At 37.3% G+C, this 23,942-nt stretch overlaps 1 protein-coding gene across 3 annotated transcripts in view; it reads left to right on the top strand.

Moving 5' to 3' along the window:
- The window catches only part of macroh2a1 (macroH2A.1 histone), a 41,156-nt gene extending 17,682 nt beyond the window's left edge, over positions 1-23,474 (top strand). For 2 of the 3 annotated variants that reach the window (XM_073067444.1, XM_073067445.1), the window contains 7 exons: positions 1,567-1,673; positions 2,805-3,002; positions 4,572-4,682; positions 9,762-9,861; positions 18,529-18,618; positions 21,955-22,129; positions 22,801-23,474. In XM_073067444.1, the coding sequence (XP_072923545.1) occupies positions 1,567-1,673; positions 2,805-3,002; positions 4,572-4,682; positions 9,762-9,861; positions 18,529-18,618; positions 21,955-22,129; positions 22,801-22,966 (947 nt within the window). In that variant the 3' untranslated portion in view covers positions 22,967-23,474. Of the gene's footprint in view, positions 1-1,566; positions 1,674-2,804; positions 3,003-4,571; positions 4,683-9,761; positions 9,862-10,799; positions 10,891-18,528; positions 18,619-21,954; positions 22,130-22,800 lie in introns of all 3 variants that reach the window. The other variant, XM_073067446.1, reaches the window with a different exon arrangement.
- Positions 23,475-23,942: the final 468 nt, after the last annotated feature.

Here is a 23,942-nt window from a genome sequence, read left to right as displayed (position 1 = left end):
CAGGGTTACGAAGGGAAGGTTTGAAACCACAATCAAAAAGCACTTTCATTGCGCCTTTAAACTCAGCGCGCATCTTTAAGGTCTGGGATGCAAAATCTTCCACAAAGCGAATGGTTGTATCCTTGAAAGGAAGCGACCCCCTGCGACGCACCTCTACGATCAGACTGTGTTTTACCTGGTATTGATGGAAACACAAGATTACTGGTCGCGGGCGGGAGCCCAGAATTCCGGGGGGAACATAAACTCTGTGTGCCCGTTCGAGCTCGGGCGGCTTCGGAAGCAAATCTTTCCCAAATAACTCACAGAGAAACTCGGCGAAAAACTTCACGGTTGATCCCTTTTCGGTCGCCTCTGGCAATCCAAGAATTCTGATGTTCCAGCGTCTGTTGCGATTTTCGAGATCCACCATTTTGGAAAGAAGTTTGTTAGATTTTTCCTCTAAGCTGGAACAGAGAGTCTCCAAGTATCGAACACGACTTTCTAAATCTTCAGAAGTCGAATCGATGCAAGATAAGTGTTCAGCATGTTTGTCCACATTATCGTTGATCCGATCCAGTTTGGCAAACAGGGTTTTGATTAGTATTTCATAGAGACTGAGCACAATGTAGAATACTTCTGTCTAAATTTCAGTAATTTTTGTACAAGGTTAGTGTGCAGAATGATTGCTTGGAATTATGTACCGTGCAGTACCTTTTACCCCATCCGTTTATAGAAGGATTATTAGATTTTGCTGGAGCACTCTGAGAGTTAAGTGTCAAATAGCCAATATACATGTGTTGCTTTGCATTAGAAAACTGACTTCATTAATTTCTTCCTTGCATAAAAATAATAGCTTAATTCAAGTACATTGTTAAAGTGATTAGAACGATGTCACCATGTTGTTAAGGGAGGACTTATGACAGTGAATTTATCCAAACTAAGAATTGCTAAAATATAATGCAATTATATACCTTGGACTCATTCCTGATATTTAAAATTTTAAAGCTAATTTATTCTGGACTGTGCCTTAAGTCCAAAATTAAGTACTGGTTATTCTTAGGATGAAAATTAATTAGTAAGCTTTAAGGTAATAAGCAGTGCAAAACCAGAACTCCCATCAACTTTCCCTTGAAAGTTATCATCACGATTAGGTTTATACCTAATATGAATGTGGTTAATAGGTTGAAGTAACGTGGACTTGTTTCAGGTAGTTGGTGTAAGTGGATTCTAAATCCAAATGAAGTCTAGCTCTCTCCCTTGTGTTGTAGTGTACAAACAGATGTATTCCTGCGGGGAAATTATTATGAAACATATTTCTGTGAAAAGGGAAGTGTCTAGAAAAGTCATTGGCTCAAGCATTCTACTGCATACTACAATAATTACTTACTTTGTCTGAAATGAGCACAGAGATTTATTTCTGGGTGCTGCATGTGTATGCCAGATTGAAATAGTGAACTTTATTGTCAAGTACAGATGTATTCTGTTTACTGTTGCACATGTATTCCAGCTTTCTATTGTTTTATGTTCTGCATTTCAGGACAAGTTAATTGATAATGATTTTATTGAAATAAAATAACAATTTTTCAGCTGAAATTTTGGAGTTGGCTGGAAACGCTGCAAGAGACAACAAAAAAGGAAGGGTCACTCCGAGGCACATCCTGCTAGCCATCGCAAATGATGAAGAACTGAACCAGGTTTGTAGTGCTCTTTAGATTTGTTGACATTTTCAGTGGTTCAATTGACAGGATGTTCTGATGGCCTACATTAGGGACAAACAGAAATTCATTCAAATTTAGCCAAATAAAATTAAATTGCCAGTTATTTGCAACCTTAGGAATACTTTTTGTTTTATTCATTGGCATCTTGCAGCAGTTTCCTAGATTAGAAATTGTTCAATTTGTTCCTTGTCTCTTAAATTCTTATAACAAATACTGTAACTCTTCAGCTTTGATAGCATCTATTCCTTTGGCATGGTGATGCAAAGCTTAGTGCCGTTGCTTCACAGCTCTTAGGACCTGGGTTTGATTCTAAGCTAAGGTGCTGTCTGTTTACACATTCTGTCTGTGATGTTACAAGTTTACTCTTACCATTTCAGTTTACTCCAGCATATTCTCAAGAGATGTAGATAGGTTCATTGGTCATGGTCGATTTCTCTTTAATGTAAGTTAATGCCGGAAAGAATAATTGGTGAGTTGATGGGAAGGTGAGAGAAAAAGCTAATTGTAGGTTTAAGGGGAAATAAGTAAAGGGAATGGGGCTTACAAGATTGCTCTGAGAGGCCCAGTGAGCCAAATTGCCTCCTTTGTTGTAAGAAAATATCATGACATGATTTCTTATAGTATGTCTGATAGCCACAACGGCCATATTTGTGTTGTGAATGCTTTCCATTTCTAAGTGTTCACTCACCTAATTTTGTGGAAATTTCAATTATATGCTAGAATCAAGAAGGTAAAATGGAAGAATGTAGCTTTAGTCATAATAAGCTTGTCCTGTCAGTCCTTAGTTTTCTGTGTAAGACTGATGGGTATCCCTATCTATTCTTTCACTATTGCCTCAAAACTTAGCTTTCTTAGTCTGTTGGTCTGTTTAGTTTTAGTACCCTCTATCATGTCTGTGGTGTGTAGATACTATTTGATTCAATCCTTGAACAGGTGCATTCTGGGAACACAACAATCTTCAATTGCAAATGCAGAAGTTATTTTGGACGCAAGAGTTTCTCATTGGTGTTTTTGACTTGATCTCATTTTAATAGTTGGTGAAATTATGATGTATCGAAGTTGTTCAAAATAGAATCAAACTTTTAACTTTTAGCCCCCTTTCTCTAGCTGCTCAAAGGAGTAACCATAGCCAGTGGAGGTGTCCTACCAAACATTCATCCAGAACTGTTGTCTAAGAAGCGAGGGTCCAAAGGAAAACTTGAAGCCATCATCACCCCACCCCCAGTAAAAAAAGCAAAGTCCTCGCAATCTACAAAGAAATCTGGCGGAAAGAAAGGCAAAAAGGGCGCAGGGAAAGGTGCTAAGGTAAAATTGTTAATTCCGATTTTATGAAATGTTTTGCAATGTAGAAGAACTTTGTTTTGAGAAGATTCTGATTAAAAATGGATAAAACCATTTTTCCTAGTTTGCTTAGATGTGCAATGATGTTTATATTGTGTTGACATTTTAACATTATTATTGTGTAGAATTTTGTATAAGTTGATTGATAGCTCAAAATGTTTGTCTGTCTTGATTTACTTTTGTAAGTGGAGATACTTAACTAACATTCATCCAGAGAGATGGATAGATTTACTTTTCCATCTAGAGTAACCATCCACTGTTGAAGGTGATAAATTCTGCTTGCTTATGATTCTGGTGTCCTCATTCTTAAGTTAACTGAAAGTGAGAAATTTCAGTTACAATGGTGCTAGAAAGTTTGTGAACCCTATAAATCTATTTGGAATCAGGTGCTCCAATCAATAAGATGAGATTGGCGGAGTGGGTTGTTGAGGTGCCCTGTTCTATATAAAAAAAAAGTCAGGTTACTGACTTCTCAAGAAAGTTCTCTTCTCAAGAAAGATCCGTTTATGTGCTCTGTGCCTCAATCAAAACAACTTTCAGAAGATCTTAGAAGAGGAATTGTAGAGATGCATAAAGCTGGAAAAGGCTACAAAAGCATTTCTAAAGACCTGAGTGCTTATCAGACTTTAGTAAGGGAAATTGTGTACAAATGGAAGAAACAGAACTATTGCTACTCTCCCTAGAACTGAGCATCCTGCAAAGATCACACCAAGAGCACAACGTGCAATGCTGAAGGAGGTGAAAAAGAACCCAAGGATAACAGCAAAAGACCTGCAGAAATCTCTAGAACTTGCTAAAGTCTCTGTTCATGTGTCCATGATAAGAAAAACACTGAACAGGAATGGTGTTCGTGGATGGACACCTCAGAGGAAGCCACTGCTCCCAAAATAAAAACATTGCTGCACATTTCAAGTTTGCAAAATACCTCATGGATATTTTGCAACACTTCTGGGACAGTGTTCTGTGGACAGATGAGACAAAAGTTTGGAGGAAAAAGGGCACTGCACACGAGTACCAGAACTTCAACCAACTGGAAAGCATGGTGGAAGGAGCATCATGCTTTGCTTCCTCAGGCCTGGACAGCTTGTATTGTTGAGGGATCAATGAACTCAAAATTGTATTAAGACATTTTAAAGGAGAATGTTAAGGTAGCAGTCCATCACCTGAAGCTTAATAGAAGTTGGATAATGCGCCAAGACAATGACCAAATAGATAAGAGTAAATGAACAACAGAATGGTTTAAAAAGAAGAAAATTCATGTTTTGGAATGGCCGAGTCAAAGTCTTGATTTTAATCCCATACAAATGTTGTGGAAGGACCTCAAGCAGGCAGTTCATGCAAGGAAGTCCACCAACATCCAGAGTTGAAGCAACTTTTTTTAAGGACGAATGGCCTAAAATTCAGAACATAGGATTAACAGAAAATTAAATGATCAGTTCTTTGAATTTTAGCAGTCAGACAGGGATTTTAAGGAAGAAATCATTATCTGAGCTCTTTTTAATAAAGTAAAAGAACGTTTTTTTTTCACCACAGAAGAAGCAAACAGAAGTCAGCAAAGCAGCATCAGCAGATAGCACGACCGAGGGCAATCCTGGAGACACATTTACTATTCTCTCCACCAAAAGCCTCTTTCTTGGACAAAAGGTACAAGTATTGCTATTCAGGAGCTGCAGTTTTGGTGATTTTATACAATCCCATCTTATTCACACATGGTACTAGCAGTAATATATAATAAATCAGCAATTCTAGCTCAAAAATTTGACTTTGGAAAATAGTAGCCAAAGAAATTATCTTTTTTGTCTGGAATTACCTACAAAATACCCAAATAACATTTTTGCTGATTCATGTATTTTCCCTTCATTTCACTGATTGTACACATTTTTGAAAGACTTCAAAGACGTTAACCACTTGAGAGAAAACAAATCTATAAAACACTTCAGTTACCCTTGAAATTTTTTAAAGTTGTAATTCAAGGACCTTTCATGAATTTGTGAAAAGATGTTTCTAAAACTTGATCAAGAGAAGATGTCTGACAATGCAGATATAGATATTGTTGAGCAAAGGGGAATATTCACTCCATTTTGCCATGTTGGCTTATAAATTGCATTATCCAAATAGTTCCATTCCTCCATTCCCAAACTCTTTCCCCAAGAAAACTGTAAATGATTTTTCATTCAAATTTTGAACTAATTTCCCAATGAAAGTTACTGTTGAAGCTGTTTCCACAATTCTTTCTCCAATGCCTAAACATTTGAAATATATTTAATAGTAAAATCTATAATTTACCATTTGTGATGAGGCAATTGATTAATTCCTGTTACATTGCCAACAATAGTAGTGAATAAATTCTATTTTATTAATAAAGAAATCTAACCTTAAATCAGACTTTTAATGTTCATATGTCATCTGCTCCCAGCTGTTGCTGTTTATCCCCATTGTCTGAACTGGAACAGGAGTTGTATTGAGAATCCACTGCACATCGTAAAAATCTGAAACCCCACAATAGATTGTAAAAAAAAAATTACAGAGGCTTGGGCATTTCTCAGTGTCTCTTAGTTCTGTGGAGTTAAAATATTTTCCAAAGGAAGTTTTATTCTACTAAACCAGTGGGAATAAATTGCACAGGTTGCTATGTGTAGCAACATTGTAAAATTGATCTTCATGAATTATTTTATACATCACTGAATTCAGCAACCAGAATCATTGTTCTTGAACATTAAAGCATTGTTCCCATTGATGATGGCTGCCACTGTTTTGTCATTCCAGGCTTGCACCCTGTTCCACCTTTCCTGGCACGGTACAGGCACAGATTAATGTAGAGTCTCACATAATCCTTAAATCCAGAAAACAAAATCCAATTTGGCCCTTCGGATCTATATGTCAGTTTTTTGCTACAACAATATAAATGTAGTTCCACTGCTCAGTTTCCTTCCTGTTGATCTTCATTTACCTCTGCTTGGCATTTACTAATTTTTTTTGGCAAAATACTCTTTGCTCTATCAGCCTGCTGTAAAATAAATTTCTTCCAGTGTTTGCACTTGTCTCCGCATGAGAAGGCCATAGATTTAAATCTCTCTGCAGGTTGAGCATGTAAACTGAGGCAGCACTACACTGTTGGTCAAACTCAGGCCCTGTCCATAAGTAGACCTTACAGAAGATATAGCACTGTACAAATAAGAGTGTTCCAGAGAATACCATGGCTTTCTTTTTTAAATGTTGATAAGATATGCATTGTATCCACTATACACCTAAGTCAGACACAGATAATTTAGTCATTTAACTCACTGCAGTTTGACTAGTCTTGCCTCCTGTAAATTGGCAGCCAGTTTTTTCACATTATAGCAGTTGAAAATTCATTGACTGTGAAAGAGGTAGTGTTAAATACTTAGTGAACATTGCCTTGATTTAAAAAAAAATTTTGAACATCTACTACATTTCTTGGTGCTTTACAATTTCAGAATATATACTTTTTGTAATGCTACATCCAACTCAGAGAAATAGTTTCTCATTTGTGATATACAAACATCTGATAGCAAAGTATTCAACCACTTAAAGATGGTAGACCTATTCAGTCACTGCCATCTTTCTTAGGCTGATCCTCAGATTTTTGTCATTACAGTCAAGAGAAGCACTAAACAGGTGATACCCCTAATGGAGATATGAAAGTACATAAAATGTAGAGAGTTTACAGCTCAACACATCACAAAAATCAGCCTCTCCTCTATGGACCTGTGTTAATAATTCTTGCTGCCTCAGTAAAGAAGCCAGCATAATCAAAGACCCAACAACCCTCTCTTGTCCCCCCTCCCATTGGGAAGAGCACACAAAAGCCTGCAAGCACGTACCACCTAGCTCAAGGACAACTTCTACCATACTGTTATAAGTCTATTAAATGGTTCCCTAGTATTATAAAATGGACTCTTGACCATACAGTTTAACACATTATGACTCTTGACTTTACAGTCTGCTGCATTTTGATCCTCACCTTTATCGTTTACCTACACTGCACTTTCTCTGTAGCTGTTACACTTTATTCTGAATTGTTATTGTTTTACCATGTTCTACTTCAAAGCAATGTGTGCCAATTTGATCTGTATGAACAGAACGCATAACATGCTTTTCACTGAATCTCAATACATATGACAATAATACACCAATTCCATTTCATTAAGTTAATGGATTCATCACCATACCTCTGCATAAGGCTGTCAATGTGGCATGATGTATTTAAAAAAAAAATATTTTGGTGTATGTAAGTTCTCTTAAATTAGTAAAATGATCGTGATTGACAGTTCAGCTGAATTATCTAAAAGTTAATGCAAGTGATCGAATATTTGGCCTATCTCATATCTGCCAGTATTTAAGATCTGAAAAAAGAAAGCCATTTGACCTCTCCAGCCTTGCCCTGCCATTCTTTAAGATCATAGGTGATCTTTAAGCCCAATATCCCTTTCTATTATCAACTCCGTATATCTTGCTTCTCTTTAAATATTTAGCTTTAGTATACAGTGATGAAGCTTTCACAGTTTTCCTTAGTTGGGAGTTCCAAAAGTTTGCTACCCACTGGATGAAGAAAATTCTCCTCTTCTGAGTCCTGAATAATTTGATCCCTTACTTTCAGACTGCAGTCACTGCTTTTAGACACTCAAGCTGCAAGAAACATCATCCCTGCATCAATCCTGTCAAGCCCAATAATAATTCTGTATTTCAATGAAATTATCTCTCATTCATTTAAACTTGAGTATAGGCCCTGTCTGTTTAATCTCTCCTCATAAGACAATCCACTGAGACAATCCATTCAACCTCCTATCCTCAGCATCATCTGAATCTTTCTTTCACTGCAACTTCCTGAGGGACACTGATGCAGTTATATCAGAGTCCTATATCAATGCAGTTTGACACCTTTACTTTTGTACTCCAATCTTGTTGCAATATCAGCCAAGATAACTTTTGCCTTCCCATTCTTTTCTGTACTTGCATATTAACTTCCACAAATTCTTGTACAAGGACATCTGGGAGTACTGCCACAAGGAAGTAGCCTCCATCAACAAAGATCCTCACCATCTAAGCCAAGCTCTTTTCTCGCTACTATCATTGGGTAGGAGGTACACAGTCTTAGATCCCATGTTGCCAGGTTCAAGAACAGTTACCCTTTAACCATCAGGTTCCCAAACTGGCATGGATAACTTCACTCATCTCAACTCTGAACTGAGCTATGATCTATAGACTCATTTGCAAGCACTCTTTGTAACTTACACTTCTTAGTGTTATAATTATTTGCACAATTTGTCTTCTTTTGTACATTGGTGTTTGTCAAACTTGGTATGTTCATGTATATTTTTTGTAGAATTCTAGTGTATTTCTTTATTTTTCCTGTATTTATACCAATATTTTCCTTTATTTTTTGTTTGAAAGAAATTAAATCTCAAGGTAGTAATATATACTGTGCAAACTTTGATCATGAATTACTTTTAATTTTTGAACTTTGAGCCTCTTAGAACTGTTCTAGTTTTCTTTTTTTCTCCTCTCATTTTCTTTCTATCATTGTTCCTAAATGTTGGCATGATCTCTGTTTCTGTCACTAGCTAAGATAGTACATATATATTCACAGAACTTTTGACATCTTTTACTTCCTTCAACATGCCTTAAATTAAAATTTCTATTGTTGTAGAGTCATCTACTTCCCCATAGCTTTTATAATTTTATACATCCCCGTTCTCTCATATTCTCCTCTATTCTAAAAAATAAAACCAAACTATGTCACATCTTTTTTTATATTTCTAGCTCTATCAAGCAGCATTTTAATGAATTAATGCACTTTACACCATCTCTATTAACATAGCTCAATATTACTTCTGTGATTTTACCAAGGGTTTTATATAGATTCACAGTTGTACCTTGGTTTTCAGAAATGATACTTCTTTCCACAAACCTTTTATAGTTTTTGGTGTTTTTTGTTACTTTAAAAGTCTAGAGTAGCTGATGCACCACATTTTCTGGCTTACCAACATCACACAGCCCTTTTATTCCCATACATGTTCTCAATCTGACATTTGTTTCCACCTATTACTTTTCGAAAATTTCACTATTTTGTTAATGTTCCCTTTGCAAATTTATTTACTGTTTAACATTATTTAATATCTCTGACATTTATTGTTGCCTGCAGAGATTCAACATCAATCCCCTAAGATTATATCTAAATCCCTGATATAACAAAATAGAAATTGTCATAGAATAGCATGTGTGCAAGATGGTTACCAGCCACGTTGAAGATGCATGCTTAACTCCTAATCTCTATATACTCCTCTTATGTTTTAATCCATTTTTATTTAAATGCTTTCTTGAATTTTACTTAACCTTCTGCAGTAGCCTCCTGCATATTAACATACATACAACACATCATATGACACAGAACATATGAGAAATTGTGTTTTGTATGAAACAGAAGATGCAAGTTAAAAAAATAAGGCTGGGAAGGCAGCCCTACTTTAAGGAACTACTCAACATTGCTGATGGCATTACCTACAGGAATGGTGGATAGGGGAGAAAAATAGAGATTAAAAATAAAACTGCTGATTTTGTTTCATAACGCGTGCTGTGTTTCTGAAAAGCTTGCTGTCCTTTATCCTCTGCTTCAGTGTTCTATTTTGTTTCACCCCAACCGTCCCCACCCCTTGTTTTCCTTCTGCCCTGTTACTTTTGTATCAATGCTTTTCCTTGCAGTTACACCTTATTCACAGTGAACTCAGTAACATAGCGAGCTTCGAGGTGGAGGCCATTATCAATCCTACCAGTGCTGACATTGAGCTAAAAGATGACCTAGGTAAATAAAATGTGATTTTGCAGGTAACGATGGCTGAAAGCATTATGGAATTTAAATTGTGCATCAATTTGATTGACTTTCACTAATATTTTTTCAGTATTGACAGTGACATTTCCATAATTCATTCCAGTTCACCGTTACCTATTCTAATGGGTGGGGTACACCATGCTTTGAAAAATCCTTCCCATTGTCCAAAGCAAAGTACCTCAAAACATTTACATGAGTGGTTTCAATGTGCACATATACTAGAATGTGCTATTATGAATCATGAAGGCCTTGGCTCCCCTGTGAGGTGTTTTAGTTTATCTTTTTGCTTTAGGGCATAAAGATCTTAATGACTTTTATGTAATGATACTCTAAGAAAGAGCTCCAATATAAATTTTGTTAACTTATCTATGTTTTGGGGGGGGGGAAATGAGTAAAATGTTTTGCAAACCACTTTTAAATGGGCAAATCCACTATTAAAATATTTTTTCTGAATATATTGGGCATAATGACAGAGTAACAAACAAAAATACAAAAATTCCAAACAAACTAGGTTTGGTTACTGCCCTATATATACAGAGCTCATCTTTGACTAGTGTAAGAATTGGTTAAAAAGAGACTTTGCTTATCATGGGATGTAGGATTTTTGAAGGATGGTATATGAGATTTCAAAAATAGAACTTTGTGTAATGTGTTGATGCTTCATTGGAGCAGAGGAAGCAGATTCAGACCTAGGGACCAGTGTTGGGGCTGAAACAGTTTGAAGATTTTACTTTTTTTAAACTCAAAAACGCTAAGTTTTCAATCTGAACTGTCTGATTTGCTTGCTCTATACAAATTTAAACAGGTGTTGCTGTTTGCAGGAGTCGTCTCTGAAAGACTGCTGATAATCCAGTCTGTCAGTTCTCTTTCCAGAATGGTTGATGTTCTGTGTGTTTATTTGCCTGTTGTAGTTACAAGTTGTGCAGGCTGACATTGCAACAATTGACAGCGATGTTATCGTTCACCCTACGAACTCTGACTTCTACACTGGTGGGGATGTAGGTAATGAAAACTTCTGTGCAATGAGTGCATGTCAGTGGCAAACGCTGTTCTGCTTGGCTCTCTAGATTGACACTTTCTGCTTCCAGCAATAACAAATTTAGAGAATCTGTCAAAATGAATTTCCTTTCTCCTTTTGTGTGCATCAAGGTTGTCAGTGAATGGAAATAAATCTCTATCTGCAGGGAGCCTAGATTTCAGTGAAAGTTGGCATGTTAAAGGATCAACAAGAAGTGATTTGGGGCTACGTTAACCTAATGGTTGTTAGCCATTGTGTCAAATTTGAAATGCCTCAATTAAATTAACCTTGTTGATCATTGTAGCTATATTTCTTTTTCCATGATTGTATTGCTGGAAGGATGAATAGACCCACTGATTGAATTTTAAAAACTGATGTAGATATATTAATTTTCAATTCCTGCACCGTAAAAATACTAATTATTATTTCCACTGAGGTTCCAGACCCCCAGAAGAAGCCCAGATAACATCTTAATTCCAAACACACAGCCAGTGTGATTTGTAGCAGGCATAATAGCTAATAGTGATGATGCACAGTGACTGTGCCAAGACTAAGTGTAAATTATGTTCAAAATTTACTCCTGCAGCGGATCAATTTTTGTTCATTAAAATGAAATATTCAAACTGGAAAATGAAACTACTTTGAACCTGATGAAGGGTCTCGGCCCGAAACGTTGACAGTGCTTCTCCTTATAGATTCTGCCTGGCCTGCTGTGTTCCACCAGCATTTTGTGTGTGTTGTTTGAATTTCCAGCATCTGCAGATTTCCTTGTGTTTGCTACTTTGAACCTCTTCATTTCTGATCATATTTAGAATGGATCAAATACAAATCATGACAAACAAAGCATTTTCAGCCCCATTTTAGAAGGGAATCCTTTTTAAATCAGTTTGACAATTGTACAAACCCCATTTCCAGAAAAGTTGGGATATTTTCCAAAATGCAATAAAAACAAAAATCTGTGATATGTTAATTCACGTGAACCCTTATTTAACTGACAAGAGTACAAAGAAAAGATTTTCAATAGTTTTACTGACCAACTTAGTTGTATTTTGTAAATATACACAAATTTAGAATTTGATGTCTGCGACACACTCAACAAAAGTTGGGACAGAGTTAAAATAAGATTGAAAAGTGCACAGAATATTCAAGTAACATCAGTTTGGAAGACTCCACATTAAGCAGGCTAATTGGTAGCAGGTGAGGTATCATGACTAGGTATAAAAGTAGTGTCCATCAAAGGCTCAGTCTTTGCAAGCAAGGATGGGTCATGGCTCACTCCTTTGTGCCAAAAGTCATGAGAGAATTGTTAGTCAGTTCAAAAGGAACATTTCCCAACGCAAGATTGCAGAGAATTTAGGTCTTTCAACATCTACAGTACATAATATTGTGAAAAGATTCAGAGAATTCAGAGACATCTCAGTGCATAAAGGGCAAGGTTGGAAACCACTGTTGAAGGCGTGTGATCTTCGAGCCCTCAGGCGGCACTGCCTAAGAAACCGTCATGCTACTGTGACAATTATAGCCACCTGGGCTCGAGAGTACTTCGGAAAACCATTGTCACTTAACACAGTCCATCACTGCATCCAGAAATGCAACTTGAAACTGTATTACGCAAGGAGGAAGCCATACATCAACTCTATGCAGAAACGCCGGCGAGTTCTCTGGGCCCGAGCTCATCTCAGATGGACCAAAAGACTGTGAAACCGTGTGCTGTGGTCAGATGAGTCCACATTTCAGCTAGTTTTCGGAAAAATCGGACATCGGGTTCTCCGTGCCAAAGATGAAAATGACCATCCTGATTGTTATCAGCGAAAGGTGCAAAAGCCAGCATCTGTGGTGGTATGGGGGTGCATCAGTGCCCACGGCATGGGTGAGTTGCATGTATGTGAAGGTACCATTGACTCTGAGGTGTATATTAGGATTTTAGAGAGACATATGTTGCCATCAAGGCGACATCTCTTCCCGGGACGTCCATGCTTATTTCAGCAGGACAATGCCAGACCACATTCTGCACGGGCTACAACAGCGTGGCTTTGTAGACAGAGAGTGCGTGTGCTTGACTGGCCTGCTGCCAGTCCAGATCTATCTCCTATTGAAAATGTATGGTGCATCATGAAGAGGAGAATCAGACAACGGAGACCACGGACTGTTGAGCAGCTGAAGTCTTATATCAAGCAAGAATGGACAAAATTTCCAATTGCAAATCTACTACAATTAGTATCCTCAGTTCCAAAATGATTAAAAAGTGTTATTACAAGGAAAGGTGATGTAACACAATGGTAAACATGCCTCTGTCCCAACTTTTGTTGAGTGTGTTGCAGCCATCAAATTCTAAATTTGTATATATTTACAAAATACAATTAAGTTGGTCAGTAAAACTATTGAAAATCTTTTCTTTGTACTTTTGTCAGTTAAATAAAGGTTCACGTGAATTAACATATCACAGATTTTTGTTTTTATTGCATTTTGGAAAATATCCCAACTTTTCTGGAAATGGGGTTTGTACTTTACATGTCAGTTAATTTTTATTCTGAGTTTGCTGGTTTGCTGCCAACTTGTATAATGACAGTTTTATGCTGTGTGCATTCCTTGGAACTGCTTACATTGAGTATTATCAGAATTGTGTCTGACCTTGTGATTATGCTATTCCCATAAAAATCATGGTAGGGATTTTACAGGACACTGAGCCAGAAGAAATGATATTCAGCAATGTACCTGAAAAGTCAAGACCTGGAAGTCACGGTATAACCATCAGAATATCTTTTTTTTGCCCTTCACAGTCGTACAGGGAGCAGAGGTGTAGGATTCATCAAAATAAACTTGTGATGTACTTCAACTACATTGCATTAGTACTGAGGGAGGCAGAAACTGAATGCAATAAGCGAATCAAATAAATAATGTTATTTACTGGATGGAGTTGAACCCTGGAAATTCCTTGTGACTGCATTTGCTGCAGTAAGTGGTAAATATTCAATAATGCTCATGGCCTAATTTGCAGATAACAGAACAGAATTCACACAATGAGTCTTTATGTTGTGGTGTATTCATCCTGTACTGCGCTATACTGTTGTAGTTGCTGATGTGTTAGGATAAGTAGTCAGTGATGACAACTAAAATGTTGATAATGGAGGTGGTCAGTGATTTTTATATTGAGGGTGACTTTTGTTTCCCAAGTGGCTGACACTTATTCCGTGCCAGCTGTGGATTGGGTTGAGTTCCTCCTAAAATTAACGAATTGTCAGGGAAACAGAATACTGATATCATCATGAATAGTTCTTCTCCTGACCATATGATGCTTGGAAAGTCAAAGATGTAGCAGATAAAAATGTTTGAACCCATTTCTAGTCCTGTTCAGGTATAGGTGATATGAGATTCATAAGAATAACTTCAGATCACTTCTTCCCCTCTGATATATTGTCTGCTGTCTTCCATGATCAATGTCTATTTAGCATTCGCCTCACAAAATCACAGAAAGTTAACATGCAAGACATTAATAGGCATGATCTTGAAATGTTTGAAACTTCAGTATCCCTCATCTTTAAGTGCTTGGAATATAAAGTTTGCACTCGGTGGTAAATCACAATGTCGTAATTTCTAAATCCACAATTACAAAGAAAGGGAACTGTTGGGTCAGCAGTCAGTCAATCTACAGAGAGTTCAATGGAAGCAAATGGATAGTGAGCCTGGCTTTTAAAACCCCACAGTTGATATGGCAGAATCACCGGTGTTTATATAATTGTGCTACATAAAGCAGAAATGAAATTCCTGATCCATTTGACAAATATGTTCAATAAATGTAATCAGATTGCAAAACTCTGTTTATAATTTTGCTTTTGCAATTTCTTGCAGACAAGCAATTAACATCCAACTTCTGAGCACCCCAGACGTACTCCTAAATATAATGAACCCCAAACACACATAATTTAAAAATTAAATTTCCTGGTTTTTCAGTACTTGGTTTTATTAATCTTAAAAATGTAGTTACTCTGAATGATTTTTTAAAAATTCAGATTGCTGTCTTGCTTTTTTGCTTCTGGACTGTATGGTGTCGGGTGCTCAGAGGGTTGCATCTGGTGAAAATGGGTGTGTAGCTCTGCTTTGTTACTTGTGAGAACTCTATAGACAATGAACACTGCATTGAATGGAAAAAGTTAGAATTACAGTAGCAAATGGATTCCGTATTAGAACTTGCTGAGGTGAAGATGATGTACCATCAGTAAAGGATCACTTACTGATGGTATGTCACCTTCACCTCAGCAACCTCATGTTGCAAGCTGAAAAACCAAAATTGAAGTGCAGTTCAAAAGCTGAGCCTGATCTTGTAGCTAAAGATTTTAAATTTTAAAAATGTATTCTATGTTTTCAAATTTATTGAGATATTCTATACTGGTCTAAAATTTTGAGGATTTTGACAAGTACCGGTAGATTGAAAAGAGCCAAAAAACACACCGCTGTGAAAACTCAGCAGTCAAGACCTCTCTAGTGGAAATGGCAGTCAATGTTTCAGAATCAGAACCAGGTTTAATATCACTAACATATGTCATGGAATTTATTGTTTTACAACAGCAGTTAGTCTATGAGCTGCTGTGTATCTAGAAAAAAAAACATGATTTCCCCCTTGTTTCCGCAATGGCACTAGTTTAAAGAAATAAGTAACATGCAAAGTTGACACTTTGTAGCCACATGACATTCTGATTGGTAATCACCTACCAATAAAAGTCTTGTTCACCGGGGTAGTTCAACCAATTTTCAGGCCATTGTTGTACCTGCATAGCATGCATCTTATTTTAAACACAAGAGATTCTGTAGATGCTGGAAGTCCAGAGCAACATAAACAAAATACTGGAGGAACTCAGCAGAGCTATCTGTTGAAATGAATAAATGGTCGAGGCCCTTCTTCAGGACTGGAAAGGAAGGAGGAAGACGTCAGAATAAAAGGGTGGGGGGAGAAGGAGGAGGACTAGCTAGAAGGTGATAAGTGAAGCCAAGGGCTGGAAAAAGGAATCTGATAGGAGGGGAGAGGAGAATGGACAATGGGTGAAAGGGAAGGAGGAGGGGAACCGGGGGAAGTGATAGGCAGGCGACGAGAAGTGGTAAGAGGCCAGAGTGGGGAAGTGTAAAAGAGGGAAGGGGGAAAGGAAAAAAAATCACCCAAAGGAGAAATCAATGATCATGCAATTAGGTTGGGGGCTACCTAGATGGAATATGAGGTGTTGCTACTCCACTGTGAGAGTGGTCTGGTTGTGGCAAAGGAGGACGCCATGGACCAACATGTTAGAATGGGAATGAGGATTGGAATTAAAATGGTTGGCCACTCGCCAATTCCCCTTATGGCGGATGGAGTAGAGGTGCTCGACAAAGCTGCCCCCACCCTCCACCATCGCACTTCTCCATCTGGTGGAACTGGTTCTCATTCTCAACAGTTTCTTCTTCAGTTCTTCCCGTTTTCTGCAAGCTCAAGGGTGTCCATGGGCCCCAGCCATGCCTACCTTTTCATTGGAAGTGTAGAATAGTCATGAATTGGTACAGAGTTTTTGTTTACTAGATTCACTACTTAAATGAAGGTTATCAAATTTCAAATTAAATTTATTATCAAAGCATATATATGTTGCAATATATACCCTGAGACTCATTTTCTTGCAGGCATTCTCAATAAATCCAATAACCATCATAGAATCAGTGAAAGGTTGGACAGCCAGTGTGCAAAAGACAACAAATTGTGCTAATACAAAAACAATGAAAAATTAATAATAATAAACAAATAAGCAATAAATACCAAGAGCATGAGATGAAGAAAGTGAATAGGTCTGGGTACAGGGCTGTAAGTGAGTCCATTGGTTCTGCGAACTGTTTAGTGATGGGGCAAGTGAAGCTGAGTGGTTATCGCATTTGGTTATCCGGCTCTGGGTCAAGAGCCTGTTGGTTGACGGGTAACAACTCTTCCTGAACCTGGTGATGTGAGTCCTGAGGCTCCTGTACCACCTTCCTGATGGCAGCAGTTAGAAGAGAGTGTGACCTGGGTGGTGGGGGTCCCTGATGATGGATGTTGCTTTCCTGTGATGATCTGAGGCATTTCCACTACTTTTTGTGGGATTTTCCATTCAAGTGTATTGGTGTTTCTGTACCAGGCTGTGATGCAGCCGGTCAATATGCTCTGCACTACACATCTTTAGAAAGTTTGTCAGAGCTTTACACGACATGCTAAATCTTCGCAACCTTATAAGAATGTGGTTGCTGCTGTGCTTACTTTGTAATTGCACTTAACATGCTGGACCCAGGACAGGTCCTCTCAAATGATACCTCCAAAGAATTTAACATCATTGCACACGGTTTAAAAAAACAGATAAAGCCAACTAAGTGCATTATCCTGCAGTCCTTCTGGATCGCGCGGTTGATTGACATGCAGTTGCTTAAAATAAATTGAATTTGTGCTGAACGATCCATCCAATCAGCCCTTCAGAATTTCAAATTCTGGCATATTATGGTAATACTATAAAGGATATCTAATCCATGCTGTACTCAGTTTGGCAATACTTGGTACCAACATTACAAATGTAATGAATAGATGTACCTCATTGCTATTTCTTTTTTGTGAGTAACTGTCAGATTGATTTGTGATTTTTTTTAAAAAGAAAGATTAGATAAATTTCAGTTTTCATCAGAGCATACAACCGACTCTGCAGAATGGAAGCCTTTTCTAGCATCCAGTCGTCTGATTATCCTTTCAGTGGAGAGAAAAATCATCCACTTATAATGGATAGTAGGCCTTGAATGCCTGCTACATTAACTGTAATCCACTGTGCATTTTTGTGGGTTGATCCTGCGCAGGTGCAACACATCAGTAACACCCGAAATGAGAATCACAACAGATTTTGTTGATAGAAACAGCCTTCCCCATGAAGTGGCGTCTCATAAAGCTTCAATCAGAATTTTCAGCTTGCAATAAATGTATCTTTTGCTATATTTCCTTGAGGATGATATATTAGATTATTTTATAGATGTTCTTATTTTCAGAACAATTCAAATTCAGCTAAGGTGAAATGACTAGAAATAATTTGATTACTTATGAATTATAAATTGATAGGAATTTGAATTAATGTTAAAGGAATACAATTCTATCAGTTCATATGAAAAGTAAATCTATATTATATTAATCTATAAAATATAGATCTTGAAGAACTTGTGTACAATTTTTACAAATATTGAATGTCGATTGTAAGAAATAATCAGTCACCCAGAACAGATTTTTGTTCAATATTTTTAAAGGATGTAATTTATCTACAGATGAGCAGTTAAAGATCTCATTTGACCTGAAAGCGACTCTTTAGAAAATATGCTACGACATTAAAACTTTTTTACACATTGTACAAGTCCTTCAGTGTATGGTGTTTAATGCCGTGATATCTGATAGAGTATATTCGTGTCTGTCTAATCTGTGTAAAATATCTCCTCCCCCACCAGATAAATTCACATCAGAATTCTCAAAGGGTCTTACAGACTTACAAATTCTAGTGCTTTTCTTTTCAAATTATTATAACCCTCACAGTGTAAGGCAATATGATGTATCATCTGCTGTTTTTTGCTCCACTACCACTGTTTTGAATTTTAACTTCAATATTTAGGAAATGCTTTGGAGAAGAAGGGTGGCAAGGAGTTTATAGAAGCTGTTAATGAAGTGCGCAAGAAGAATGGCCCCTTGGATACAGCAGGAGGTACATTTCACTTGTTTCATTTTATAGAATCACTAAAACAGGCAGAGTAGAAACAGGGTCTTTGATTTACCATATAAATATTGGACTAAGAAGCATCTTTCTATACTAATCCCTTTTGGTAATAATTGGACGATTTTTCAAGTACTGATCTATAGGGCCTTGTAAAAGTATTCAGCCCCCAAACCTTTGTTCACAAAAATAAGTATAACAACCAGGGATTTTGATCAATTTAAATGAGAACTTTCATTTGTGAATAACATGCTCCCTTTTTTTCAAAGTAAAGCCCAAAAAAACAAGGAAAATTGTAAAGCATGAAAAACTAAAAATTCATAAACTGTAATGTCAGCAGTTCAAAAGTATCCATGCTCCTTTGATCAGTACTTAGTTGAATCATGTTTTGCGGCTATTACAGCCAGTATTCTTTGTGGATAACAATGTGATGGAGCAATATTTGCCCATTCTTCCTTGCAAAATTGCTTAAGCTGTGCCAGGTTAGTTGGAGAGCAGCGGTGGACAGCAACCTTGTGGTCTTGCCAGAGATGTTTGATCAGGTTAAGGTCAGGTCTCTGACTGGGCCACTTAAGGTAATCTATTTTCTTCATTTGGAGCCTCTCCATGGTTGCCCTGTCAGTGTGCTTTCGGTTGTTGTCCTGCTGAACATCGAACTTTTTCCTGGTTTAAGCTTTCTGGCAGAGGCTAGCTGGTTTTTATCCAGGATCTCTCTGTATTTAGCAGCATTCATCTTCCCATCAATCCTGACTGGATTTTCTGTCCCTGCTGCTAAGAAAACATCATCGTAACACGATGTTGCCTCCATACTTTACAGTAGAGATGGTGTTAGTTGGCTGATTCACAATTTTAGATTTACACCACACATACCTATTGGTGTAGGGCTAAACAGTTCCATTTTAGTCTCATCCGACCATAAGACCTTCTTCCATATCCATACAATATCTTGTAAGAGATGCTTTGCAAAGTCTTTATGGGCAACAATATGCTTTTTATTTAGCTAGGCCTTCCTCCTTACCACTCTACCGTAAATACCCTTTTTGTACAAGGCCTTAGAGATTGTGGAGCCATGAACTTCATCTCCAGTTGCAGCCACAGGTTTCTGCAGCTCACTCTGTGTGACTGTTGGCATCACAGTAGCCTCTCCTACAAGTGCCATTGTACTCTGTTGACTAAGTTTAGCAGGGTTGTGTGACCTAGGCAGTATGTTTGTGGTTTCATATTTTTTCCACCTTTTCACGATGGACTGCACTGAGCTCCTAGGTATGTCCAGTGCCTTTGAGAAGGTCTTGTATCCTTACCCACATTTGTGCTTCTCTGTTATCATTCCCCTGACTTGTCTTGAATGCTCTTTTGTCTTCATTTTGGTTTGGTCTGTTGAAACTCTACCATACTGTTGGACCTTACAGAGAGAGGGGGTATTTATCTGAATTCATAGAAAACAGGTGATCTTCCAGTTTTCTGCATCAACAAATTGGGTGAATTTGTAAGGTAATTACACCTGAGAAAAGTTAGCTTAGCAATTACAAAGGGGGTGAATACTTTTTCAGCCTCACAGTTTTGGTTTCTAATTTTAGTAAATTCTTTTAGTATGACATTATCCACTATATTTTGTAGATTAGCTCAAAAAATCCTATTTCAGTAAATCTTAAATTTAGAAAATGAGACAGTAAAATGTGAAAATATTTGTGGGTGTCAGATACATTGTAGATACTCCTTAAAATGCATCCCAGATTCCATTCTTGCTGTGGCTGAATAGATTCTTCCACATACTGTATGTATATCCTCCAAAACCCTTACATAAACTTTCTTTGCTTCTCATAATTTTGTTTACTTCTAGCTGGAACCCCTCAGCACCTTCACTACATTTCCTCCTGGTGACATTATGTAGGTCTCTTACCCAAGTGGAAGCCTGCATCTTTGGAAATGGACCTCAGTGAGAGTGTGGATCCACACACCACTGTGAATCACTGTTGAACTCTATCATACAAGCTGTGTGTCTTTGTGGTGGAGTACCCCAGTAAGAGTCGTTGTCCATGAGATTGTATAATGCTAACAGTACAAATGTCATAAAGAAATAGAATGCTTTATATATTAAAGGTAAAATGTATATTGTGTAGTAACACACTGTATATAAAGGCTGCATCATTGCAATCTGGTATGATTAAGACATATTTTCATCTGTAACAGGTTTCTGAGTTAAAATACTGAACAAAATGTTACAATATCAGATGATTAAAATGCATGTTTCTAGGTCCTAATGATGGGTCTTGGCCCGAAATGTCGACTGTTTATTCATTTCCACAGTCTAGCATGCTGAGTTCCTCCAGCATTTTATGTTGAATCAGGATAAACTTATATCTTTATGCATTACTCTCACTGAGAAAACCATTGGAAATGCAATGCTTTGCTTAAAAAGATATATATTTTGCCTTTAATTTATAAACCATTGTTTCTTTGTGTCATTTGTACAGTTAGAATTATACAATCTCTTGGTACAGAATACAAAGTCATCAGCTTCTGTGAGAAGCTCTTCATTAACTCACATTTTTGTTCCAATTTTCATTTGCTCTTTTTGAAATATTTTAAATGGCATAAAAGCCAGAAGAGTTTATTTCCTAGTTTGCTGTTTTTCAGAATACTTGATAGTTGGGTTTCTTGGTAGTGTCACTTTCAGACACCATGGATCACCTGCAGAAAGTACTTGTAAGAAATTGTCATTGCAAAAGTTGTAATCTAACTCAGTGATGCTTTGTGGATAGATTATTTCAAGGCTCCCATTCCCTTTGCCCTGACCAGAAAATCCATGTCAATGGACTGGTGTTAGGTAATTATTTTCTCTTTGAGCTTTGTTGCCTATTGAGTTCTGAGAGTGCAAAATTGACAAATGAGCATCAGATCAAAATAACAAATTACTCAGTGTCTCAATTTTCCCTTTATTTTCATCCTTCAGATATTGGCAGGTTGGCAACAGTGGTATTTCCCAGTATCTTGCTAAACTGAGGATCTAGAAATTCCAAGTTGAAGCCCTCCATACTTTCTCACATAGTCAGGGGTTTTAAACTTGGTAATATTTTGCTCTTGCCCCTGTAATGCAACATCATTTGCACTACTTTCACCGCTGCCTTCTAGAAATAGTTAATTCAAAAACTAAGTGTTAAGTCAGGATCTACTACTGTTTGACGGGTCACCTGAATCGCCACAGTTGGTCTCTGCAAATTTTATTTTACTAGGTCTGGGGAAAGTTACTTTGATCTTATTTCTGCTGACTAGTAAAGAGAATATTAAGATCTGAATTGAAACTACTTTGTGTTTTCTTTTTGCTAGCTGTGCTCAGCTCAGGCCATGGTCTGCCAGCCAAATTTGTTATCCATTGCAATAGTCCTGGCTGGGGGTCAGACAAATGTGAGGAGCTCCTGGAGAAAACAGTGAAGAACTGTCTGGCTTTAGCAGATGAGAAGAAGCTGAAGTCTATTGCCTTCCCTTCAATTGGCAGTGGCAGGTATGAATATTCTTTATCCTATGGAATGAAAAATTTTCTTGCTTTAAAAAGAAAATAACCTTCCCTTGACCTCCCGCATCTCTAGTCATCCTCGCAATTTGTGCATCCACAAGTTGAGACAGATTTGAAAATTTGATTCTAGCACTGCAAAATACAGAGATGCATGTGTTTCTGGGCACACATTTTGTTAGTTCAATGCTTTGAATCAGGAGCTTGAGTTAATATACTGAATTTCAGCATGTTGTTCAGAAGAGTATGGTAGTGTGTGGTTACTGGACTAAGCATCTAATGAGTCCAAATTACTGGACTAATCTGGAATTTGTAAAAAAAAATAAATTGAATAGTAGTGACCATGAATTTCTCAAAAAATACAAATACAAATAAAATCCATCTGGTTCATTAAGGTCCTACAAGGGAGTCAGTCATTTTTACATGGCTGGGCCTATGGTTCATCCATCTGTAAGGTTGATAACAAATGGCTGATTTGCTCATGATATCTACTACCAGCAAATGAATGAACATGATAGCAGAATGCTGGTTGCTCCTGTAGCCTATGTGGAGACCATCATGAGACAAATTATTAGTGGTTTGAATGTCAAAGCATAATTTGTGTTTCCCTGCGTACCAGTTCATAGTTGTGCAGTGCTAACTGTTTGTTCATTCCTCAACAGAAATGGGTTTCCTAAGCAGAGTGCTGCCCAGCTGATCCTGAAAGCCATTTCCAGCTACTTCGTATCTACAATGTCATCCTCAATCAAAACGGTCTACTTCGTTCTTTTTGATAGTGAAAGTATAGGGATTTACGTCCAGGAAATGGCTAAACTGGATGCTAATTAAAGATGTAAACTCACCGGAAGGGTCCCTCAACATTGTGATGCAGACCACTTTTTTTTGTAAGTTACTAAAGCAACACAGGGCAGGCAATTCAAAGGAATCTTTAATTAGCATCTGGTTCTTAATTTTACAATGGCACTGACATTTGGCTTGAAAATGGATATGCACTGCTGTCAGAAAGTCACTAGAATTCATTGTAATTTAGTATATATTTTGTAGTTTTTAATTTGCATCAGAAAAAGGAAAAGAAAGGATTGCTTGTAGTCTGATGTTGCCAGTCTGAATATTTTTAATTCTTTACTGGGAGAGATGGGAGATACGTTTTGTAACTCTGTTGTGGTACATTGATGTGCACCAAGATAACTCTTTGAAATCATATGGTGCTATAAAACTGTATTTTGTTTACATTACATCTAATCACCACAAACGGTTGTCAAGAGTTATGATAAAATGGAGTTTGTCATTTGTTTATTAAATGGTTGGACTGTGGTGGCACATCCTTTTATATAAATGTTGTGTTCTTTCATTCTGTTTCAAATCAGTTTGGGTTACTATACAAACAAGAAATACTATGGTTTGGAACAGGAGCAGTCATTATATATAGCCATGTTCACACCTTCTATAAATGTTATTAGGAAGTATTCCCTCTTGACTTGTTAAAAACCAGGAACTATTGGGGGCACAAATTTCTTGACGCCAATTACACAGTGGTTAACGGTTAATTGATACCTGTGATAGATAATTACACTAGTCACCAACAGAAGACTCTATGTGTAATTTCCAGGGATAAGTTATTTTCAATAGTCTGTATGTCAGTCAACTGATATTCAATGAACTCCCACCTTCTCTTCTTCACCAAGTTATCTCCAACCTATGACAAATTCCAATTAATCGCTCCATTGGGCATCAGCCCATTTTGGCTCTTTCAAGCACTTGTAGATATCAGCAGTTTCCATTGATCATCACACAAAAACAATAA

This window comes from Hemitrygon akajei, chromosome 15 (assembly GCF_048418815.1).
Source record: "Hemitrygon akajei chromosome 15, sHemAka1.3, whole genome shotgun sequence".
Lineage (NCBI taxonomy): Eukaryota > Metazoa > Chordata > Chondrichthyes > Myliobatiformes > Dasyatidae > Hemitrygon > Hemitrygon akajei.
The sequence above is the reverse complement of the archived record's forward strand: the minus strand, read 5'-3'. Positions and strand labels throughout refer to the sequence as shown.